Source organism: Scaptodrosophila lebanonensis, unplaced genomic scaffold (assembly GCF_003285725.1).
Source record: "Scaptodrosophila lebanonensis strain 11010-0011.00,11010-0021.00 unplaced genomic scaffold, SlebRS2 tig00001415-arrow-pilon, whole genome shotgun sequence".
In the NCBI taxonomy this organism is placed as follows: domain Eukaryota; kingdom Metazoa; phylum Arthropoda; class Insecta; order Diptera; family Drosophilidae; genus Scaptodrosophila; species Scaptodrosophila lebanonensis.
In genome coordinates this window covers 5,673,529-5,694,969 of record NW_022060742.1, presented here as the reverse complement: position 1 = coordinate 5,694,969, position 21,441 = coordinate 5,673,529, and the positions used below count along the sequence as shown (strand labels likewise).

Genomic DNA, 21,441 nt, shown 5'->3' with positions numbered 1-21,441 from the left:
TACTAAGTAGTATATGCATACACATTTACCTCCAGGTGCATTGTGGCGGATGTATCTTAAATGTGCGTCTTGTCAGCGCGAAGCGACAAGCACGTTTCGATTCATACATATAAACATATTTTGTATTCTCTAAAAACACAATTGATTGGCCTTTAATCAAAAGCTGTGAACACGCCCCGTTCAAAAAGGAAAATGATGCAAATATGTTAAATCAAACAACAACAACAACAACTGATTAATTGTGGCAAGTCAATTAACATACATCGACAGCTCAATTATTGTTGTTGTGCGAGTCACAATGTCGAAGAGCTTTGGAGACTACACAGATTAGAGATTTTTATTCACCAGCGCTTTCTCTTCTTCTCGTTCCATTTCAGGCCTGCAGTCATTCATGTAAATTGCGAAGCCACTGGCATTTCGGCCAGCGATAAGCGGCCCAGTCAAGAACGTGACCAACGCCACCAACAGCACCTGCAACTGCAACAAAAGCTTCGCTGCACTGATAAAGAGGCAATCTATGGGCAGCAACATGCTGGAGAATGCGCAGCGATCAGTCGGAATGTTAACGTCAACGCGTTTGGACGCACCTGCGGTGCAGGCCGCTGCCGCTCAAGCGGTCGCTGCTGAGCGTGAGAGCGTTTGCGATGCAAATGCAAATGCAAATATAAATGCAACAAAATCGCCAACGCGTAAAGAAAAAACAATTTTGAATTGGTTGGTGAAAAGTGCGAGTGCGAGTGCGAGTGCGAATACGAGTGCCAGCAACGAAAACAATAATCGAGTGTCGCGCGTTTATAACAATTATAGCAGCGACAACTATAATAATCAACGGAATCATAATTGCACCTGTGAACGGGAACAAACGCGCGCGTTATTCAAGCAGCGCGCGGACAGCGGATTGCGCGATTTTCGCGGCGTGCAGACCTTGCGGCATTTGTGGAATAAGCGCATTAGTGCCTCCATAGAGCAGGCAGATGCACCCAGTCGTGGTCCTATTGGTACGCTACGCAAGCTTAACAAATCGGTCAGCTGTTTGGTGAACGCGTTTAATAACGCGCGCGAGTCGCCCGCGGCTGTGGAGACGCACGCAAAACGCACGCTCAGCCTACACGATTGCACGCAAATCGAGGCGTACGAACGCAACGTTGGCGACTTAAATCGCGAGAAGGACAATTTCTACAAATACAAAAACGCGGAACAAGCCAAAATGCGCAATAAACTGCGACGCAGCAGCGCTGCAGGTGCGCCTCGAGAGCGAGGCCACAGCATTGAGGATACTCTACATTTTCCCGTTGTGAAAGCAGCAAGTGGTGGAGGTGGAGGTGGTGGTGGAGGAGGCAGCTCTGTCGGTGGGGAACGTTTGCAATGGCCAAAACGTCAAGACGTCATTGGCCAACAACAATGCATAACGAAACGGCATACAGAAGCAGTTACCTCTGTGGACGACTTGCTAATTAACGAACACGAAGGCTTATCGCAAAACACCGCTCTTATCGCCAAAGGTAGCGCAGTCGACGTCGCTGCAACGACACCCACAACCACACCAACAAAGGCGGCAGCGCACAAAGAGAGTTGCGAAACGACGTCAATGGCAGCAGCAGTGGACTGCGGTAGTCTCCAAACAGCGAGCGCCAAGCGCGGCAGCAGCGACTCGCTTAATACAAATTCGAATTCGACGTCGGCATCGGCATCGACATCAACATCGACGCGACCGCGACGTAAATATAGCTTTAAAACGCATGCGGGCAGGTCCTACCATCACCATCACACGCCCCGACGCATGTCCCTGAATCAACAATTGAGTGCTGGCGGCTTGAGCGGCGTCTCTGCCGGCAGCAGCGACTGCAGCGGCAGCATGGTGGCGAAACTGACGCAGCAATTCAATGAGATCATACAAAAGGATCGCAGTGTTTTGGAGGAGGTGAAGCGCAAAAATGGTGTCTGGCTCTCACGTGGTGCGCATGTCTACAAAATTGTGGAGAAAACGCCCTCCACAGCCTCCAATGCAGAGCAGCACGTCCCCACAGACGCCTCTATGGTGCAGCGCAACATTAAGAAATTCGAGAAGCTAGAGAAGCCAGGCGTGCCTCTGAAGACACATCAGGTAATACGCAAGCACCGGGAGCTGATGGGTAACTGTCCCCCCAACAGGCCTAACAGCTTGCCGTTAGGCAAGACGCGACACCACAAGCGCAATTCTCTAAAGCTACAGCAGCAGCAACAACAACAAGGGCATCAACAACAACAACAGTTGCAGCAGCTGGAGCCACCCAAGCTGGAGGTGGTCCGGGAAGAGGCGAAGACGCCCATTGAAAATGAATTGGCGCAGGAAGCAGTCGAAATGCCACCTGATGAGGCACAAAAGACCGCAGAGACTGTGGATTTTGTGGATTCTGTGGCTGATGACGTTGACGCCAGTGCTGCCAATGCCGAGGCAGAAGATGCCGCGACTGCGGAGCGACAAAAACAGCGCAAACATAAATATGCAATGATTTATGAAAAGTTTCGTTTTGCCTCACCATTTGGCAAAGGTGGCAAGAAGTCGACAACGCCATCGCCCAGCAGGTCAACGGAAGCTGCAACAACAACAGAAACAACAACAGCACCAACAACACCAACTCCAACACCAACAACAGAAATTGCAGCAACGGAAGCGATTGCAACAAGCCCCGAACCGGCAGCCAAAATACTCGACGCCCTTGAAGCAGTGGACCAAAAGTTGAAAGGTCTCAGTCTGGGGCTGGGGCTAACCACCGATGCGGAGTCTGGAGATCTGCTGCTGGCAGCCAATGATGATTTTGAGCAGCGGATATTGCCAAACAATTCCTTTATCTATCAGGCGGCCAACAAGCAGATATCGAATAACCAATTGTTGGTCACACAGGCCGTAAATGTGACGCTCGTGAATGCCATCGAGGGGGAGCAGATGATCATGGAGCAAAAGGAGTTGGCTACAGAGCAGGAGGAGCCCATGTATGAACCCATCGCGCAGGAGCAACCGGAACAACAACACCAACTAGCGGTCACACCCCCTGAAGTCAAGACTGAGCCACAAAGTTCGGGCCTCTATAAAATATCCAAAAAATCAGACTCGCCAGCGGCGCAGAACGATGATATCTATCAAACAGTGGAGGAGGCATGTTTCCAAAAACCCTTGAGTTCCCCGAGCCCCAATACCAACAACCACAACAACAACAATTGGCTAGAGGGCTATGAATCTATAGCGGGTTCTTGTGAGGCTCGAAATACCGCTCTTGGCAGAAAATTTAGCTTCGATGGCTATGAAACTTTTTCGCCGCCCACCCCTAGCTCGGAGGAGCCCGTCACGCCCACAGCTACGGCTACAACAGGCACTCTGGGACGTAATACGAATGACGAACTGCCCGAGCTGCCGAAACCCAAACGCATAGTACCCATAAGAAGGGCCCCGTTGAGACCAACAGCCAAGCCACCAACAACAACAACAACCACAAGGGCAATAATGAAAACTAGTCAAGAAGAACAAGAGAAAATCGCGACTGAGCCAACGCCTGAGGATCATCATTATTATGCGGATGACGATGATGAGAATATCTACGATACGATCAAGGGTGTCCATTGCTACGAGTCCATGCATAAGAGTACAACAACAACACTGATAGTCCAGAGCAATGGCGGAGCAGATGCTATATCCTTGAGCTCCAATTGCTATGAGAGCATTTCCAATTATCGGAAGAGCAACAAGCCCCAAGGCAGTTGCATACAACTCTCCAGCAGCGGCTCCACACTCACCATTTCCTCCGACCACAAGACGAACAGCCTGTACGAGTCCTCGCTGGCCGCTGGAATCCACTATGGCAGCGCCAGTGTCGGCTGCCGCTCCTCGCTGGGCAGCAGCGCCGGAAGCGGCAGTGGCAGCGGACGCAGCAGCAATGGCAGACGCCCTTCGAAGCCCAACGAAAGGCGCTCCTCGATTGCTGCCTCCAGTGATAACAGCGATGCCTGGGTAGATATATCCGATGGAGAGACGGCGCAGGCGCAGAAGCAATTCATTGTGTAAGTATCAGGGGCTATGAGACAGACCTCTCCGATGTAATTGCATTCAAACTATTTAGATTTGACAATTACGAGTAAGTCATAAACTAAAGAACCGGTCAGACATGCAGATAATTTGCAAGTCTACTTGAGCAGTCCCAAAGCGGAGCTTCATTGAAATAACATTACATTCGCAAGAAAAGAAAATAATAAATTGAGGAATTTGTATGCAAATTATTTGCATCGTCTGACCGTAGCAAACATAAATCAAAGCGCCGGTCAGACATGCAGATAATTTGCAAGTGTACTTGAGCAGTCCCAAACAGGAGCTTCATTGAATAATCTGAGGAATTTATGTGCAAATTATTTGCATCATCTGATCGTAGCAGCAAACATAAACAAATGATGCATCTATTCGCTTATTTATAGTATAAAGATTTCTCTCGGAATACACTCAACATTTGAAGTCTATATTTGAAGCGTAGACTCTTCATATCCAGGCACAGATTAAATTATGACTAGTTTGTTTAATTTAGCCAAAAAGTATATAAAATTATATGAACTTCAAATTTAACTTTAAACCTCCTAGAGAATTTCAAATCTTAAACGAAAACCTAATATTAAACTTACTGGCATAATGGAAAAATTTATTAACAGCTGGTTCCGTTGACAAAAGTGTTTTATTTTAATTAATGTTTCATGTTTAGTCGGTCCCTAGTGCTTAGTGTGAGAAATAATATTCTTTTCCTATAATACTTATATTCCAATCATACAGCTGTTATAGAAAAGTTTGAATTTTTATAAATAGATTTAAAATTCTTGCACACTTATTATTTCAAGAGAAACTTCAACAAGCTAAGAATGTTTTCATTGTGTTATTATTATTTTTGAAAAACTATATTCAAGTTTTTTAGACATTTCCGATCAGTTACTCGTAAACATGGCATAACATATACACACAAAGCAATCCGAAAACGATTTTATAAATTCTGCGTTGGTTAGAAATTGTTGACTAGTTTGTTTGGATTTTTGCTTATCTTATCGCCAACGCTGCGGCTATATTCAGTTTTTTTTTTTGCGCTGACGACAATTGATAATGCAGCGAGGGTTGCTTTTTAGATTCCAAAATAAAATGACAATCTATATTAGTATATAAATATACATAGATATGCTTGTACTTATGTACACATTTATGCCATAGCGTTTGTCTGAAATGGGGTCAAGGTATTCCAGCTCTCCCATTGCTATCTAACTATAAGCTCTTGACGTTTATTAGCGCTATCTATAATCGGTAGTTTCGGTTTTCGAAAAGGCAGTATAGGTGTATAGGAAGCCAAAGACTATTTAGCCCTGCATTTGTATAATATGAAATGAATAGCAGTTCTGAAGTGTGGTTCTTGAGCTTTACTTGAAAATATTAAAGTTATTGTAAGTTTGAGAAAACATACTGAAATGCCAACAATAATAAAAATTTCCCCATTATCAAAGAAACATTTACCTTTTTTGTACAGCTATATCGCTATATTTCTAAACCACTAGTAATTATGACAATCGTCAGAAAGTTCAAATTGTTTGACAACATCTTCATTTAAGCAATCAATTGATACCGTTTTTTTTTTTTTGTACCCCCACTTCTTATGCTATTCAATGAAATGCATTCAAGTTTTCCACGGTCCCAGAACGCATTTTGTGCAACTTACGAGTACATGGCCCACAACAGGCCTCAGGCCTTAATTAGCACTTTGACCCAGAATTGCGTTCGTTATCAGAGATAAGATTGTAACGTTTTGAAATTCTCAGAGCAGTACAAACGATTCGGAAGACAGTGAGATATTAACTCTTATGGCTAGAAGACGTATCATATTAATAATGATCGCGTCTAATGATAGAATGAAATTCTTTAACGTATTATCTAAATTGTAATAGTATTGTAAACTCATTGATGGGCTATTAAATTAGTTGTTTTTGGTAATTGCAGTGTTCGCGAACGTTTCAAACATCATCGAAGTCCCGATTGGTCCAAGCGCATTAGAGACAAAAGACTGCAACAACAGAAAGCGATTAGCTACATTGATGGTGAGTAATTTTTCTAGTTGTGTAATAAGTAAGCCATTTACTTAAACCGCAATATCTTTACATACATGGATGTACGTGTATACAAAATGATCACACACCATGATTAAGTGAAACGCGAAGTTAAACAAAAGATAATATAGTTAAATGAATCATGACAACTGTATTTAGGTAAACTGCCTAAGATTTAATTCCACTTCTGCAGCTGCAAACTGTACAACACTGGCTTTTCTCAGATACCCTAAATATGCAACAAAAGCTTTCGCTTTTAAAGAAACCCTGTCATTTCTTTTCGAATAGCTAAAGCTTTTAAGTTCAGCTTTAAGAGCTTTGTTAAAGCGCGCTGTAAACTGCTTAAGTGGTTCGTGCATTTGCTGAAGTCAAGATCCACATGCATGTCACAGCAACAACGTAGAAAAACATTAGCTCTTTTAAATATGTATTCGATTATTATGTTAATTAAACATAAGCGGCAAACTAATGTATATGTGTATAAACACACTTTTCTGCATGTGGTAGCCGTGGATTTAAATACCAAAACACTAGCAATTATGGCATTTGATTAATATACGAAAATTATGCACATGCCAAGGCACTTCAGCCAGTGCCTCAGGCGGCTTGAAAAAAACACGGCAACAATAACAACGAAAATGTCAAAAGGTAGGCTAACAAGGCCCTGTTAATTGTGCCTAAGAGCGGATTGAAAATGAGAGTAATTCCGTGTGCGCTTTGGGGCGTATAACAATCACAAAACAAAAACCAGCAGAACGTTTGAGTCGCGGGATCCCGACTCTGGCATACCCTGCACACGCCTCTCTGCCCACACACAGCCATTCCACTAAAATTAGAATTTTTATGGTTAACAAACGAAATTATTCTAGGAAGAGCGATTTTTGCATCTCTAAAAGCTAACGAAATGAACTTCATCTGCGCATGAATAAGACCCTTCGGGTATGTGCTATAAAAATGAGCATAAATAAGTAAGTCAAATGAGTAAGCGCAGTGATCAAAAGAGACGTTTGACAGTAGTGTTGTTGCCGCTCTGTTGCTGGTCCGTTAGTTCAAGTATTGGCGCCAACAGGTTCCACATATATGGGAAATAATAAAAAATACAAAAACAAGTTGTGGTGCACGCCTGCCTTAATGAGAGCGGCGCACACCAACGCGCTCAGAGCAGACAATGCCATAAACTGGACAGGAGCAACAACAAAAGCAATAGCGTCGCGTGGAACATGGAGCTGTGCAATTTTTTTTTTTCGTTGTTTTGTGATCGCTGCCCGCCGCCAACACCAACACTCAATGGCTCAGTCAGACGCGTTCATTTCCAACGTGCAGTCGTGTCGTAGTAGAGTGGCGCTGTTGTTGCCAACGAAGGCACCGCTCTTGGCGTAGTTGTTGCTGCTGTTGCAGCTTAAATATTTATGAGAATTTTGATAAATGTGTAAAATATGTATGTTGTGTGTTTTGTGCAATTTATATTGTGTAAAAAGTGAAATGAAGCAGAGTGAAGAAAAAGTGCATGCGCTGCATATTAAAATTAGCGGCCAAATATGAATGGTGATCGCGCCGTTGACTACACGCCGGCAGAGCTAGCGAACTCTGCTCTCTGCTCTCTCAGGCAATGCATGCAGTCGACGACAAATGCAGCAGCAGAGCGTTTTCAGTTTCAATTTATTGCAAACTTATTGTAGTTGTAGTTGTTGCTGTTGTTTTGTTCAGTTGCTTTTGTGCAAAGCCAACGAAACGTCACGAACTGATGTTACTCGCCTTGTTGTTGTTGTTAATGTCGCTGCCATCTGCCCCTTACACGCTTGCAATGCTACAATAGTTGTTGTAATTCATGTTGCTGTTGTTGTTGTTGTTGCTGGTGATGACGATGACGAAATTATTTAGCGAAAACCAGTCTAGAAATATAAAACGCTCAAAAGCGCGCCGTAACCTTGAAGAATACAAACAGACAAAGCAGTCGAAGCCGAAGTTGTAGCATTAACAACAACAAAAGGCAGCTTAAGGAATCTTCAAGATACAAATGTACACATAAACATACATACATACATACATGCCTAGATAGTAGTTGGTTGGATGACTCGACTTTTCAAACAAAACGAACCCAATGAGCAGTTTTCAATTTTTGCGATGTGAAATTTTTAAATAAAACTACATAAATGAATAAACAGAAATAAGCGCCATTTGCGAAATGCAATGCAAAGTTACTACACAGACACACACAAACACACACACAAACACACAAATACCGCCAAATGAAAAACTTGCGAAAAATGCAAGATGGCCGCTTTTGTATTTTTTCCACAACTGAATGTGAGAAGCGGCTGCCAAAGTTCACTGAACGCACCAAGCAAAATTTAATAAAAATAAAAACTACAAAAACCAAATGGAAATTTTAATGGAAAAAAGTAAAAAAAAAGTAGCAAAATTAGTTTCATGGAGCTGCAGTTTAGCAAATGGTTTAAGCGCGTTTAGTGAAATTGTGCCCATTGGCTGGATTCTCAGCCATCACTTTTAACTCTCTACTGTGTGCTATAAACCCCAGCTGCGACTGCGACTTGGGCACGCGATGCCGTAGGAGCAGCGAAAGCGAAAGTGTCATTAAAAATGCCGCAAGTTGCGTCTAATTGTTGCACGCAATGGCGGAAAAGTTGTCGGGGAGGAAAAATGTATGTACAACAGACCAGCCATAATATTTATGACACGCATATAGGAAACGATTTCTGCGGCTTAGGCACAATTGCACAATTAGCAGAGAGCTTAGGGTTTTGTTTTTAAAACCCATGGGTGTTACGGCTCGCTTCGTTGTTATTGTTTGTGGCCCTCATTAACAACAGCTAGACAGTCTTGAGCAACAACATCGATATCGACAACAATTTTCACTTAATAATTTCAACCTCAACGCAATTAACACGACATACTACTATCAGACCAACCAACCATCCATCCATCCATCCATCAATCACACGATCAGACAGCGGTCAGCTGCATTGCATTGAAAATTGTTTTCCGAGCGATAATTCCTGCATTATCAATGCAGCCCACTTTGCTGATCTCTCTGGTTAACATTAATCTCATATTAATCTCATTGCCAACCTGGCCACTTGCCACTTGTTGCCGTTGCCGTCGCCGTCGCGATGTCGAGACATTCTCAGCATATGCATTAAAATATGCATATGAGCTCGGTCAAGGTCCGTTCTTAGACAAAGGCGGACAGTTCACGGTCGATAAAATAAATGGCTCCAAAACAAAACGGAAACAATGCTCTCTATCTAAGAATAGGTCGACTAAAGAGTGCTTCAAAAAACTGTAAGCTTTGAAATTCCAATGACAGGCAATGAATCCAAAATTTCAAAAGTTTATGTCAATAAATCTACACAGCTGTCTAGCTTAGTGGCGATACAAACAAGGCAGGTCAAGAACAAAACAGAGTCAGTCCACTATTACTTCCACTATAACTTCCCAAGAAGCCAGAGCCACCTTTCCTTTTGGAATCACATTGATTGAGGTGGAAAATGCTGGCTCTTCAATTGAATGATGCCCACTGTTTGGTCTCGTCCACGAACACTGCTCCGCATACATAGTCTCACATATTTATATTTAAATCTGATATTTCCTAGCTTAAAATTATGTTTCGTGCTTCCGCTTCATAATGAAGAGATATTATTGGGTTGAACGCCTTTTTCTTCAAATTTTCCGTTTTTACATCGAAACTGATTCAAAATTGTTCAAGTCCGTAACCATTTCCGAACTCGATTAAATTTGTGGAAACCGATTTGGCATAAGTTTCAAATTTTCACCAAAAAGTGAATTTCTAAAATGAACTTCGGAAATAATCACAAATCGAAATTACTTGGCGAATGAGATTTAAATTTAACTCCAATTTCGATAAAGAATGTGTTTGATATAATTCCGAATCACAAGCATAACTATAATTACCTTTTCATGAGTTTAATAGTTTTTAAACATACCAAGAATTCGCAAACACTTTAAAATTGTGCAAATTCTGAAAGATTCTGGTTCACCTGGAATTTATCATCTTTTTCTTTCGTTCCTTCATTTAGTACTAAATACAAAGTCCATATATCGAGAGCTTACTGTGATGTAAACACAGAAATTGTACGTCTGATAGTCGATCTCACAGAAATGCAGCGGAGCCAGCTGTTTATTTATCTGCCTTGCAAGTAGATACGAAGTCTATACATGCCTTTGTATATACTTGTATCTACTTACATATATACACATTTACGTTTGTATATACGTCTGCAAGTATATACGAGTATATAAAAATCTGTATATCACACATAACTGTAGACAGCTGCCTTTCTTCTAAACGCCTCCTTTGTTAAGAACTCATGCGTGAGCCATTTATTTCAGCCGCTTTTCATGTGGGCTGTTACAAATATAATTGGCCAAAGTAATGCCGACATATATGGCTGGGGGCTATAACAAAAGACAGAGCAAATATCATTTCCGTCTCTTCGCAATCTACAAAGATATAACACTTACTTTACAGTCGAGCGATTCGTTGTCTTTCAGTGTGTGTGAGTGTGTGTGATTCCCTCTTAAGATATTTCGCAGAATTTTGCAATATATAAATTCTCAAACCGGTAAGCTTTCGGATTATTTGACGTAATTGGCGTTTGGGCCACGAAATTAACACAACCACAGCGGAGAGACGAACTGGCCAAGAGCTGGTCACGACCACAAAAGTCGCTTGACAAGAAACCCACGCGCAACAAGTGCCAACCAAAGGTATCGCGTTTCAAATTGAGAGTACACAGGGGTATATGGATTTAAATACGTGTACATATAGAGTAGAGTGGGCCTCAGATTTCTTTAGAGTGGGCTTTTGTGAGGATACGATTTTTGAACACATTACATATCCGTAGAAGACAAGGGCGATGCAGACATGTCCTCAACATTTCAGTTTACAGTTTATGTGAAATCTTTGCTGAGATTTAATACCGGGAAGTATAAGTATATATATATATAAGTATAAGTATAGTTAACACTGTGTAATGTATCAAGGTATCTAGCCCAACTGTAAGCAGTTTCTTGGTAATTCATCTGAAGCTTAGACATTGCACAATGATCAGAGTATTGCTTTTAAGCAATATATTTGAATCTTATTCGTGCGTCAATTTAATTAAAACATTGAAAAATATAATTGTGATATCATTTGATATTCTTGCTACTACTGAAACTAATAAACTAAATGCAAATTGTCACATTTTTTATGGCAATATTGTTGTAAAATGTTGTAGATTAAAAAAAAATATAATTATATTTGAAAAGAAATTTGTTTTGATATTAAATAATTTATTCAAAAAACATATTCAAAACTGATATCAGTTGAACTCAGAGCTTAAAGGCTTAATCGAGATGATTTTCTTTTCGTCGTATTAGTAATTTCATATTAGATTTGGAAGGCAGTATTTTGAATATTTGAAATGATGATCTTAAAATGTTTCAATCAAATTGCGATTACATATATTTTTAAAATAATTAAAACGCCAGCGATTCAGATTAAGACCAGCAAAAAAAACGTTATTAATAGTAAAATACTTTACTATACACATTTAAATCGTATTGTATTGTTTCTCAAGAATCTGCAATATTGAAATATAACAAAAATTCAATTCAATCAACAACAGTTTCTTTAGATTCAGACAACCATTTCAATAGTTTTTGAATATTTAGAAACCTTCTTTACTTGACCAGTGCTATTAAAAATGTTAATTTCAGGTATTAGTCAGTAATAAATAAATAAATAAATAATCACTTTTGCTCCAAGGCTTAAAGTTAGTTCAAGTTATTTTATAAAAAAAAAATATCTTAAGATGGATGGATTAGTGACAACCATTTCAATAGTTTTTGAATATTTTTAAACTTTTTCCTCCAAAATGTCTTAATAAGATGGATGGATTATCTATGCCCGGGTGTGACGAACACTGGGCTTGTATACCGAAAAATTTATGAGAAGACTTGTAAAATCGATAGATTTCAAATATTTGGTTACATTTTTAGAAAACTTTATAATCATAATTTGGTTGTGAACTGCTCAGCTGCTTAGAGCTGAGCTTAATGTCTTAATTAGTAATTTACTTGTAATTATTACAAAGATTCTGGGTAGCATCCAGTTAGTATTATTTAGACTCAGTCTCTTTCTCTTCATTTCCAAACATACTATATAATTACACGTATGTATGTGAATAGGCTGGTTTGACAATTCTCTGACCTTCTGAAAAGCGTCCGCTCGACAATAAATATACACAAATATATGTACATATCTGTGATTATATAGAGATATGTATATGGTTAGCATCCACAAGTGGAACGCAACGAGAGTCATCAAATGGCGCTCTCTGACGTCTGATCTGTCGTGGTTGTTGGTTTTATCTCTAACCGGTCTGGTCTGTTGCCCTCATCTCACCCCTGTTCGGGTTTTTTGTGTTAACGCTTTCCACTTTGCCGCCGCAGTGTAGACGTAATTTAGCTTTTATCTAGTTTTTTTTTTTGTTTTGCGTTTTTTTTTTTTGTACATATATGCTATTTGTTTAATTTTTGCGCTGGTACTCGTACATGGCTGAGATTGTTGGTAATCACACCTGTCGTGTTTTGCATTCAACCATGATTTCATTATTTATACATTTGTGTGTCAGACCCAAGCATACAAGTATAACAAATTTTTAATCTGGCTTCTGGTTTGCGTGGCTGTAGTTGGAATTTCTAAGCTTTGAAAACAGATTATTTAGTTTGTCACTCATTAAGCAATCGGTCAAAAACATGAGTTCCTGCTTCAGAACTAGGCGAATTAGTATTATTTATTATCAAACAGTGTGGAATCGATGTAGCTTAATACATGGTTTTCTTTCTTGAATGCTTAAAGGGCCACCAACCACAAACCAAGCTGCCATTCTTGAAATCCTTCTCACACAACACAGCTCTTTATCTGTAAAATGGACTTGACTCCCTCACGGAATATAATAAATAAAATTTTGAAACTACACTAGCGACACTAGCTTATAATATGAGTATATTATACGAGTACATAAATATTTTAATACATTCCCAGCATACAGGCTGCTACCAGGACTAACTTCAGGATTAAAATATGTAGCATTTATTCATTTTATTGATTCAAAACTGGCGAGAGGAACTACATAATATTCTGCGCCTCGAGTCTACATTAAAAATGATACTTTTGCATATCTGAACATTTTATTCATCACATACTTATTATATAGTTGATTCGATCTACTATTATTTGTTTTTTGTCTATTAACTGAAAGTTTTATAAAAACCTTTTATCAGCTAAACAAAAATCGTTTAAATATCATCCAGTCCGTTCTCTGAAATGGAAAGCCTTTAAAGGACTTCTTCACACCAAACTGACTATTGACAGAGCCCTAGAGAGAAGAAGAGAAGATACTTTAAAAGTATTCATATTCGCTGAACTTTTTAGTTAGCCTTACCTCGAAATCGTTTAAGACAACAGCTAAGTGAAACGATTTAAAGGGCAACACCAAAATGAAAGCATGACGGACTGGCCTCACCGCCACTTGTGATTCAACTAACTGGCCTCCCCGGGCTCGATTCGCAACGCGCCTAAGGGGCTGATGGTTGACTTTTGCTAAACATTCGAAAATGGAAACAGGGCTTACAACAAGTTGGTTTTGTTTTGACAACAAATTGTGACAGCTGACGAGTTGCGTTAATTGAAGCCAACTGTGAACATTGTTCGAATTTAACCAAAAATGATTAAAGCTCGCTAATTGGTCGTAAAAAATGAAGACGTGCAGGCCCTTGTTTGGTTAGGATGTGGGCAGATAAGAGTGGCAGTGGCTTTTGAAAGACCCGCGAACGTGTTGAGCTCGAGGAGTGAACGAAGGGCGGGTTTTCTTTTAATTGATTTCAATTACAATTTGTGCCTTTTATTGTCGTTTGTTTAATGAATGCAAATGGCAAGCGCATGCAGCGAAGCCAAACAAAGCAATTCCAAAGAGTTCAAAAGTTCAACAATTACAACAACACAACAACAGCAGCAACAACTAACGATTAAGATATTTCTTGTGCAGCACAAAAAAGAACTTGCTTCAATGCCTAAACAGCGTCTTTGCCTTCAAAATAGTCTTGTAGGCAGTGAAGAATGGCCCATGCAATGCAAACTTTAACACCCCCGCACCAAACGGGGTCCAATGGCCAACGGCTGAGTGTCACAAGCAGCGTCAGCGTCAGCGGCAGCGGAAGCAGTTACAGTAACAATACAGACACAGCTACCTTGCACCGAACGCTGCCCCGCAAGCGACGACCCCGCGCCGTCGGCGAGGTCTACATCACATCTCCGGCCAGTCGCCTCTACCTGAATGGGGAGCCGAGCGCCCCTCTGGAGCCGCTCAGCGAGCCCATCTATCAAAACGAGGCGGCGGCCATCAGCCAGCGCTGCTGCTACGCCCAGCAGCGTTGCCAACGCCTGACCGTCGCCCGCACCCAAAATGGCGACCGCAAAGACCCAACCAAAGAGTCCATGGTAGTGAGCACCTTTGTAGGTCAGTGCTCGAAACATAAGTCTTAACACGCACCACACCAATTATTAAGTTAGGCATACTTTATCAATCATATATCGCCATTTAGTCACAAAGTTTTTACATTGTAGTATTCAGAAATGGAAAAGCCCATATGTAGCTCCCAATAAACGAAATCTACTCCTATTACTATTTTTATACAGGCAGAAGGAAGCATCTCCGACCCCATAAAGTATAGATACATACTCTTGATCTGCATGACGGAGAAATGCAGAAAAATCGATATAGACATGTCCGTTCGTCTGTCCGCCTGAATGAACGCCAGGATCTCAGAAACTATAAAAGTAGGACAAACCAAAGTTGGTATCCAGATTCTCCTAGATGCGAGAAAGGACGAGTTTATTTGATTTTTTTGAATTTTGAATTTTGAGTATCCACAAGGAAAGGGTATACAAGAAGGTCGAAACGCCAAGAGAGGGGCGTTGCAGACCCCGTGTTTTAGGTACATACACCTAATTCTGTTTTTACACGGTAGATTGGTTCCAGAAACAACCGTGTAAAAAAAAGTCGTTGATCATATGCAAAAATAGCTGATTGGTTCCCTATCTCTAAAGAAATACTTATATATGCAATTTTTAATTTTCAACCCGTGTTATATCGAAATCGTGTAAAAAAATACCGTGTAAAAACAGAATTATGTGTATATGTAGATTTAGACATATTCGCCCGTCTGTCCTGTGTGTCTGTGCCTGAACGTCGAAATTTTGTAAACTGTAAAAACTAGGGTTACCCAACATTGTATGTTGACTTGTGACAAGCCATACATATATAGCCTTATTATTTTATATAGTTTACGTAACCAACGAATAGTGGTTATAAGAACTACATGCCTTCAGATTCATTAACAAGATTCCTATTCGCTAATTTCAATTTTCTTTCCAGATGACTCCGATCATTATTACGAGACGCTGTCGCCGTTGGGCAACAAGCGGCATTCCACGCAACTTGAGGAGCAACGCACGCCAACGAATCACAACCAGGATCTGCCCCGCTATGTCAGCAATGGTGTGAGGGCTTCACAGCGTCAGGGAAAGAAGCATTCGGCCTCCGCGCATGCGTTGGGTGAACATGTCCCCAACTCGGACGATTACGATAGCTTCGAGAGCGACACAGATGAGCACTACGAGCAGGATGAGCGCTTGCGTCATGTAAGTAATGGACTCCATTACCCGCTCTTTAGGGATGACAAAGGACAGAGAGAAAGTTGAAAACCCATGACAAACACAATATTTAAAAGTTACCTCTCACATGAATGTTCTGCCTTTTAGAAGTAAATTATTTCATTAGGGGTCATCAATTTGTGTTGCACTCTATATCACATTTTCTTGGTCCAGTTTTTTGTGGATATAACAAGATATCGTATTTTTAATTCATCCGCAACTATGATTTTGATAATTGTAAAAATGCACTAATAAGATTTCGACATTTTCCGAAATTCTTTTAAGGAAGAAATTGTCGGAAATACGATCAAGAATGTTTCCTTTGTGCGGAAGCCAAAAAGTTTTAACTGAAAAGTTGAACCCTCTAGAACCTCATTAGCAAATCGGTGCTTAATTAATTTCTCCTCTTAACAAAACTAAGATTTTAGTTGTGGTAACAAGCAATCAGAAGCGAACTAATCCTTTACTCCTTTTCTCTTCCAGCACAATGATAGTGGCGTGGACATACGAAATCATCGACTGCCCGATCCACCGGCGCCACAGAAACAAGTCTATGCGATTGTGCGGAAGTTCAGGGACTTCATCTCAAATAAAAAATCACCGAAGGGCGCCGGAAAGTACGGAGGTAGTCAGCAAAAGTTGTACGAGAACACCACGCAGTTCTATGTGGAGAGCGGCAGTTGTTTGGGCCAAAGCAGTGGAAACCTCTACGAAAAGTCACAAAACCGCAAGAAAACGAACGCGAAAAAACTAGCAAACCATCGGGATGACATCTACGATAATACGGAGTTCCACAAAATGCCGGCGACAAATCTGAGTAACTCGGAAAAGAATTTGCTGGCGAATGCCAATCGCCAGGAGACCACAAATAGCGCCACATTGCTGCGCAACAAGCAGAAGAATACGAAGAGTCTGCGTTCGCGCCTGCGAAAGAGCCTTGTGGGTGTCAGCTTCGATACCAAACAACTCTCCACGCTGACGTCCACTCGCAGCACCTTCTACATTGAGGATCCTGTACAGAGCGGCTCTGGGGAGCTCGATTCCGGTTTCTCCGAGAAGGCATCCTCGGGCGACATTCCCGTGCAGCCAACAGAGGTTCCCAGCGCCGAGTCACAAAAATTTGCCACTGTGGCCCGCAAGTCGAAGAAGGAGGCGAAGGCACACAACGCCCAGCGACGTCGCACAACCATTGGCATTCGGCCACACGAACCACCACCTCCACCTCCGGAGGATAAACAAGGAGATGGTGCCAACAAGACGCCCACAACCTCATGGTATGCCGAATGTGGAGTCTTCAAGCAGTCCACAGAAATAAGTCAACTCCCTCTACTCAATGAGAACCACAGCGAATTGGGTGGAAAAGCCATCGCTCCATCCCACAGTGGATCGAGCAATGGGCACACTAGTGGCGGCAACTCGTGGTACACGGAGTCGGGACTCTATCAGACCAGCGGTGTCTCCGTGGCCAGCTCGAGCGGCAGCTCCGGCGTGTCCACGGGCAACGAGGCCGGCCTGGGCGACGAATTGCCGCCGCACAGTCTTTTCCTCAACGAGCCGCTCTATCAAATCTACAGCGCAGCCAAACTAGAGGTGAGTACGGGACGACCAAAGATTCAAAAACCAATAGCTGTTGCAAAAAAAGTGAAAAGTAGTATTTCCATAAAAAGAATAAGTAAACCCGAAACAAGCTAGGTTAGTTTATTCTCATAGATTGTCATAGAAACTATATCGTCAATAGGTATAAAAATTTGAATGATAAGTGATACTGACATCTGGCTTAACAGAATTTTTCTAACAGAATTTCTCAAAACACATACATATCTATCCTGGCCAATCAGAGTTGCCAATTAAGCTATTTCCCGTCATCTGAGGAGTTATTAGAAGTGCAGGAGACGTTTTTAATCTATATCTTGTCTTGGGTCAGGCAATGATTTGGTGTAGGAAACTCAATCGCAGATAACTTATTTCATGTAGCAGTCATTGAAATAATATGTTCCTTATGTCTACGACTTCATATCGCATTGCAAAAGTATCTAACTATACCTGTAGAGTACATTAAAAATAGCTTAAACTCATTATCTTACAAAAATGAAATGGACGAACCTTCAGAGTTGGAAATCGGAGTTTCTTTAAGGGAATAAGGTCCATTCAAAATAAGCTCTTTACCAGAAATTAGCTTTTATCAGTTGCCAACACTGCCCTTCAACCTTTTCCCAGTTTAAAATCCATTTTCTTTAGTTTAGGACTACGCTAAATTGGGATCAGTTACTTTATTTCTTCTTCTTGTTTTTTATACCCTGTACCCGTAGGGTAAAAAGGGTATATTAGGTTTGTGCAAAGTATGTAACATACAGAAGGAAGCATCTCCGACCCCATAAAGTATATATATTCTTGATCAGCATGACGAGAGAAATCGATCTAGACATGTCCGTCCGTCTGTCCGTCCGTCTGTCCGTCTGGATGAACGCGAGGATCTCAGAAACTATAAAAGCTAGAATAACCAAAGTTGGCATCCAGATTCTCCTAGGTCCGAGTAAGGACGAGTTTATTTTATTTTTTGGAATTTTCCCCCCCTTCCCCCGCTACAGAATTTCGTCAATAGCGTCCACATTTCAAATGCTACCTAAACCAAACTTTGCACACATAATTTATACATAATTGTCTACTGTTGTTCAAAATTTTATTCAATTCGGTCAATTCTAAGAAAAGTTATTAGCAAAACAAATTCTCCCCAGTGCAACCCCCCCAAACTGCAGCAACAAGTTCGCTCTTCTTCTTCCTCTTTTTGCTGCTGCTATGGGCGCATATAACTCAGTGACGGAAGTTTACCTGGGTACAGGGTATTACACTGTCGGGCTTGCTCGACTGTAGCGTTCTCTCTTGTTAATACTGAAACTCTCAAACGAACAGGCAATTCCCCGAAAAATGATAAGGAAATCACTAATGATTTGCTTTCTTTGCACAGTCCATAACACGTGATCTGGAAGATCATGAGAGCTCTACGGATGGCTATGAGGAAATTGGACAGCATTCGCGCACCCAGAAGGAACCAACGGATTCACTGAAGCGCAGCAACGACTCCAATGTCCGAAAGAGCACACGTCCAACGGCACTTCAGCTTGTAGAACCGAAGAACGGACCATCGCGCACGCTCTGGAGTGAAATACCGGAGGTTACTAACTCGGGCATATTACGTAAGTAAATCTGATAGACATTACAGATATAGCTGCTAATCCTGTCTCCGAATCCGTACAGCCACGCTTACCCCTAGAGAACGTGGCCTGCAAGAGGCAAAATTCGAGATTATCACCTCCGAGGCCAGTTACTTGAAATCTCTGAATCTCCTGCGTCGCCACTTCATGAATAATGTCGCCTTCTGTGACACATCCGTGCTTAGTTCGCGCGACCGGAAGGCGCTCTTCTCCTACATTGTGCCCGTGCACGAGTGCTCCGAGCGTCTGCTGACGGAACTCGAATCCTGCTGGCAGGACAACATCATGCTGCTGGGCCTGAGTCACCGCATCTATGCCATAGCCGAGCGCTACTTCCATGTTTATATCTCCTTCTGCGAGCATCAGGGCCGCATGGATCGTACGCTGCGCCATCTGAAGAGCACCAAGGGCGTCTTCCAGCAGCAGCTGGTGAAACTGGAGACCAGTCCCCATTGCTGTGGCCTCAACCTGCTCTCATTCCTGATGCTGCCCATGCAACGGATCACCCGACTCCCGCTGCTCATCGACGCGGTCTTTAGCAAGGTGTCCCCACACGATGACGAGTACGAGAGCTGGAAGATGACGCTGGCCATCATGAACAAGATTGTGACGCAGTGCAACGAGGCGGCCAATCGTTGCGAGCAGGCCTACGAGCTGGAACGCATTTCCAAGCAGCTTGAATTCCCCAGTTACATTCGTGCCTTGGCCATAGCGCCTGTGGGCGTGCCCAAGCAGGGAGCCAAGCCGCGCTTCCTGGTGAAACGTGGCGAGCTGACCCACATAATGTGTCGCGGGGATGACGCCAAACTGACATTTGGCAAGCGGTTCACCAAATCCAGCATTTATGCGTTTCTATTCTCCGATCTTCTTGTGCTAACCAAACGCAAAGGCGAGTCCCAGTTCAGCGTCTTCGATTACTGCCCCAGAAGTTTGCTGACCATCGCCTCCGACGACTCACTGCCACAACTGCCAACCAAAGACATCAAGGATCAGACCGGCAAGAATCTCATACTGATGACCCTCCTGGAGAACTACGAGGGGAAGACCGTCGAACTTGTAAGTACATATGCCAGATTGATTTTTCGTAAATCGAATTCCTCCCTAACGCATCTCATTTCATTTTATCAAACACTTAACAAAATGTGCCAACAGCTATAGTATTTGGGTGCATTTTCCAATTTGTCTGAGATTTTTAAAGGAATAAGAAATCTAATGATTCCATATTTTTACAGGTGCTCTCTTGTCCGTCTGTGTCGGATCAGCAGCGTTGGCTGCAGGCTATGCGGCCACCGGAGGCGGAAACGCCTGGTGAGAAACTGTACGAGTCCTGGGACTGCCCGCAAGTAATTGCCAAGCACAGCTACGAATCCGATGAGCCAGATGTGCTTAATTTGGAGTTGGGAGATGTTGTAAATGTTTCTCGCAAGCTACCAGACGGTACGTACACCCACAATATATCAAAAGTATTGTAAATATATAGCAAATTTGTTTAATGGCAGGTTGGTACCAGGGCGAGCGCATCCGTGATGGCGCTGTTGGCTGGTTCCCCGGCAGCTACACCGAGGAAGTCAATTCAGCGCATGTGCGGGCACGGAACCTAAAACAGCGTTACCGTCTCCTAACCTTCACCGCCACCTATTTGGAGTTGCAGAAGCGCAAGTGAAAGGAATGCCAAGAACCGCTCGATAGTAGTCGGAAGTTTCGTTTTTGCATAAACAAACCTGTAGTCCTTTAGCTGAAAGTGAAAAGAATATGAATACATAAATAATATTACGAATTGTGATAATTGATTAAATTAATCATTTGGCAGTGCCTTCACTCAAGGGCGAGCATGCCGTATACCTGGATGTGTAAGCTATTATAGATGTATGTATATATTGTACTATATGCAAAGTAATTATTCTTATTATGTATTTTAGTTGTGTTTATTTAATGTAAAAATAAATTTAAATACAATATTAAATCAAACCGTGTGAAGTAAACCAGCAACAAAACTTTCATTCACCCGCCACTCGTCGGGATGGAGCAAAAACCGGCGTGAAAGCGCGGTCAGGCCAGCTCCATACATTTTACAACAGGCGAATAGAAATCGTCAGAAAGTAAACAGTGCGATGTAAGCAAGCTTTTAGTAACAGCTAATGTAAACACACAATGTTACGGTGCATGCGCATTTCAAATACAGCTCTGTTATCAGCAGTTTATTTACATTTTCGCCTTTTTTCGGCCTGCCACTGATTTATGCTCGCCTGGTGCTTGGCATTTGGGCGCACTGTGCAATTGCGGCCTCGCATACTTGGACCATTCACGTCGGACGATTCAACAAATGAATGCGATATTTTTTGAAACGAAAGAAAGGAAAACACAAAGCGGTTTTTTTTTCAAAAATAT

At 42.0% G+C, this 21,441-nt stretch overlaps 2 protein-coding genes across 4 annotated transcripts in view; both read left to right on the top strand.

Moving 5' to 3' along the window:
* Positions 1 to 1,506, top strand: part of LOC115632713 — a 28,919-nt gene extending 27,413 nt beyond the window's left edge. The window contains exons 2-3 of the mRNA XM_030529955.1: positions 378 to 1,416; positions 1,503 to 1,506. Of these exons, the coding sequence (XP_030385815.1) occupies positions 518 to 1,416; positions 1,503 to 1,506 (903 nt within the window). The 5' untranslated portion in view covers positions 378 to 517. The remainder of the gene's footprint in view (positions 1 to 377; positions 1,417 to 1,502) is intronic.
* LOC115632173 (rho guanine nucleotide exchange factor 5) lies at positions 1,351 to 21,035 on the top strand. Of its 3 annotated transcripts, none has more exons than XM_030529204.1 (8): positions 1,351 to 4,035; positions 5,993 to 6,090; positions 15,564 to 15,829; positions 16,325 to 17,431; positions 18,807 to 19,035; positions 19,097 to 20,109; positions 20,286 to 20,490; positions 20,553 to 21,035. In XM_030529204.1, the coding sequence occupies exons 1-8, from the start codon at positions 1,589 to 1,591 to the stop codon at positions 20,714 to 20,716; spliced, it is 5,529 nt and encodes a 1,842-aa protein (XP_030385064.1). In that variant the 5' UTR covers positions 1,351 to 1,588; the 3' UTR covers positions 20,717 to 21,035. The 3 variants fall into 3 exon arrangements, with proteins under 3 accessions (XP_030385064.1, XP_030385066.1, XP_030385065.1); XM_030529206.1 differs by lacking the exons at positions 1,351 to 4,035; positions 5,993 to 6,090 and adding exons at positions 7,451 to 7,537; positions 14,175 to 14,645; XM_030529205.1 differs by lacking the exons at positions 1,351 to 4,035; positions 5,993 to 6,090 and adding an exon at positions 14,109 to 14,645.
* The last annotated feature ends 406 nt before the right edge of the window (positions 21,036 to 21,441 follow it).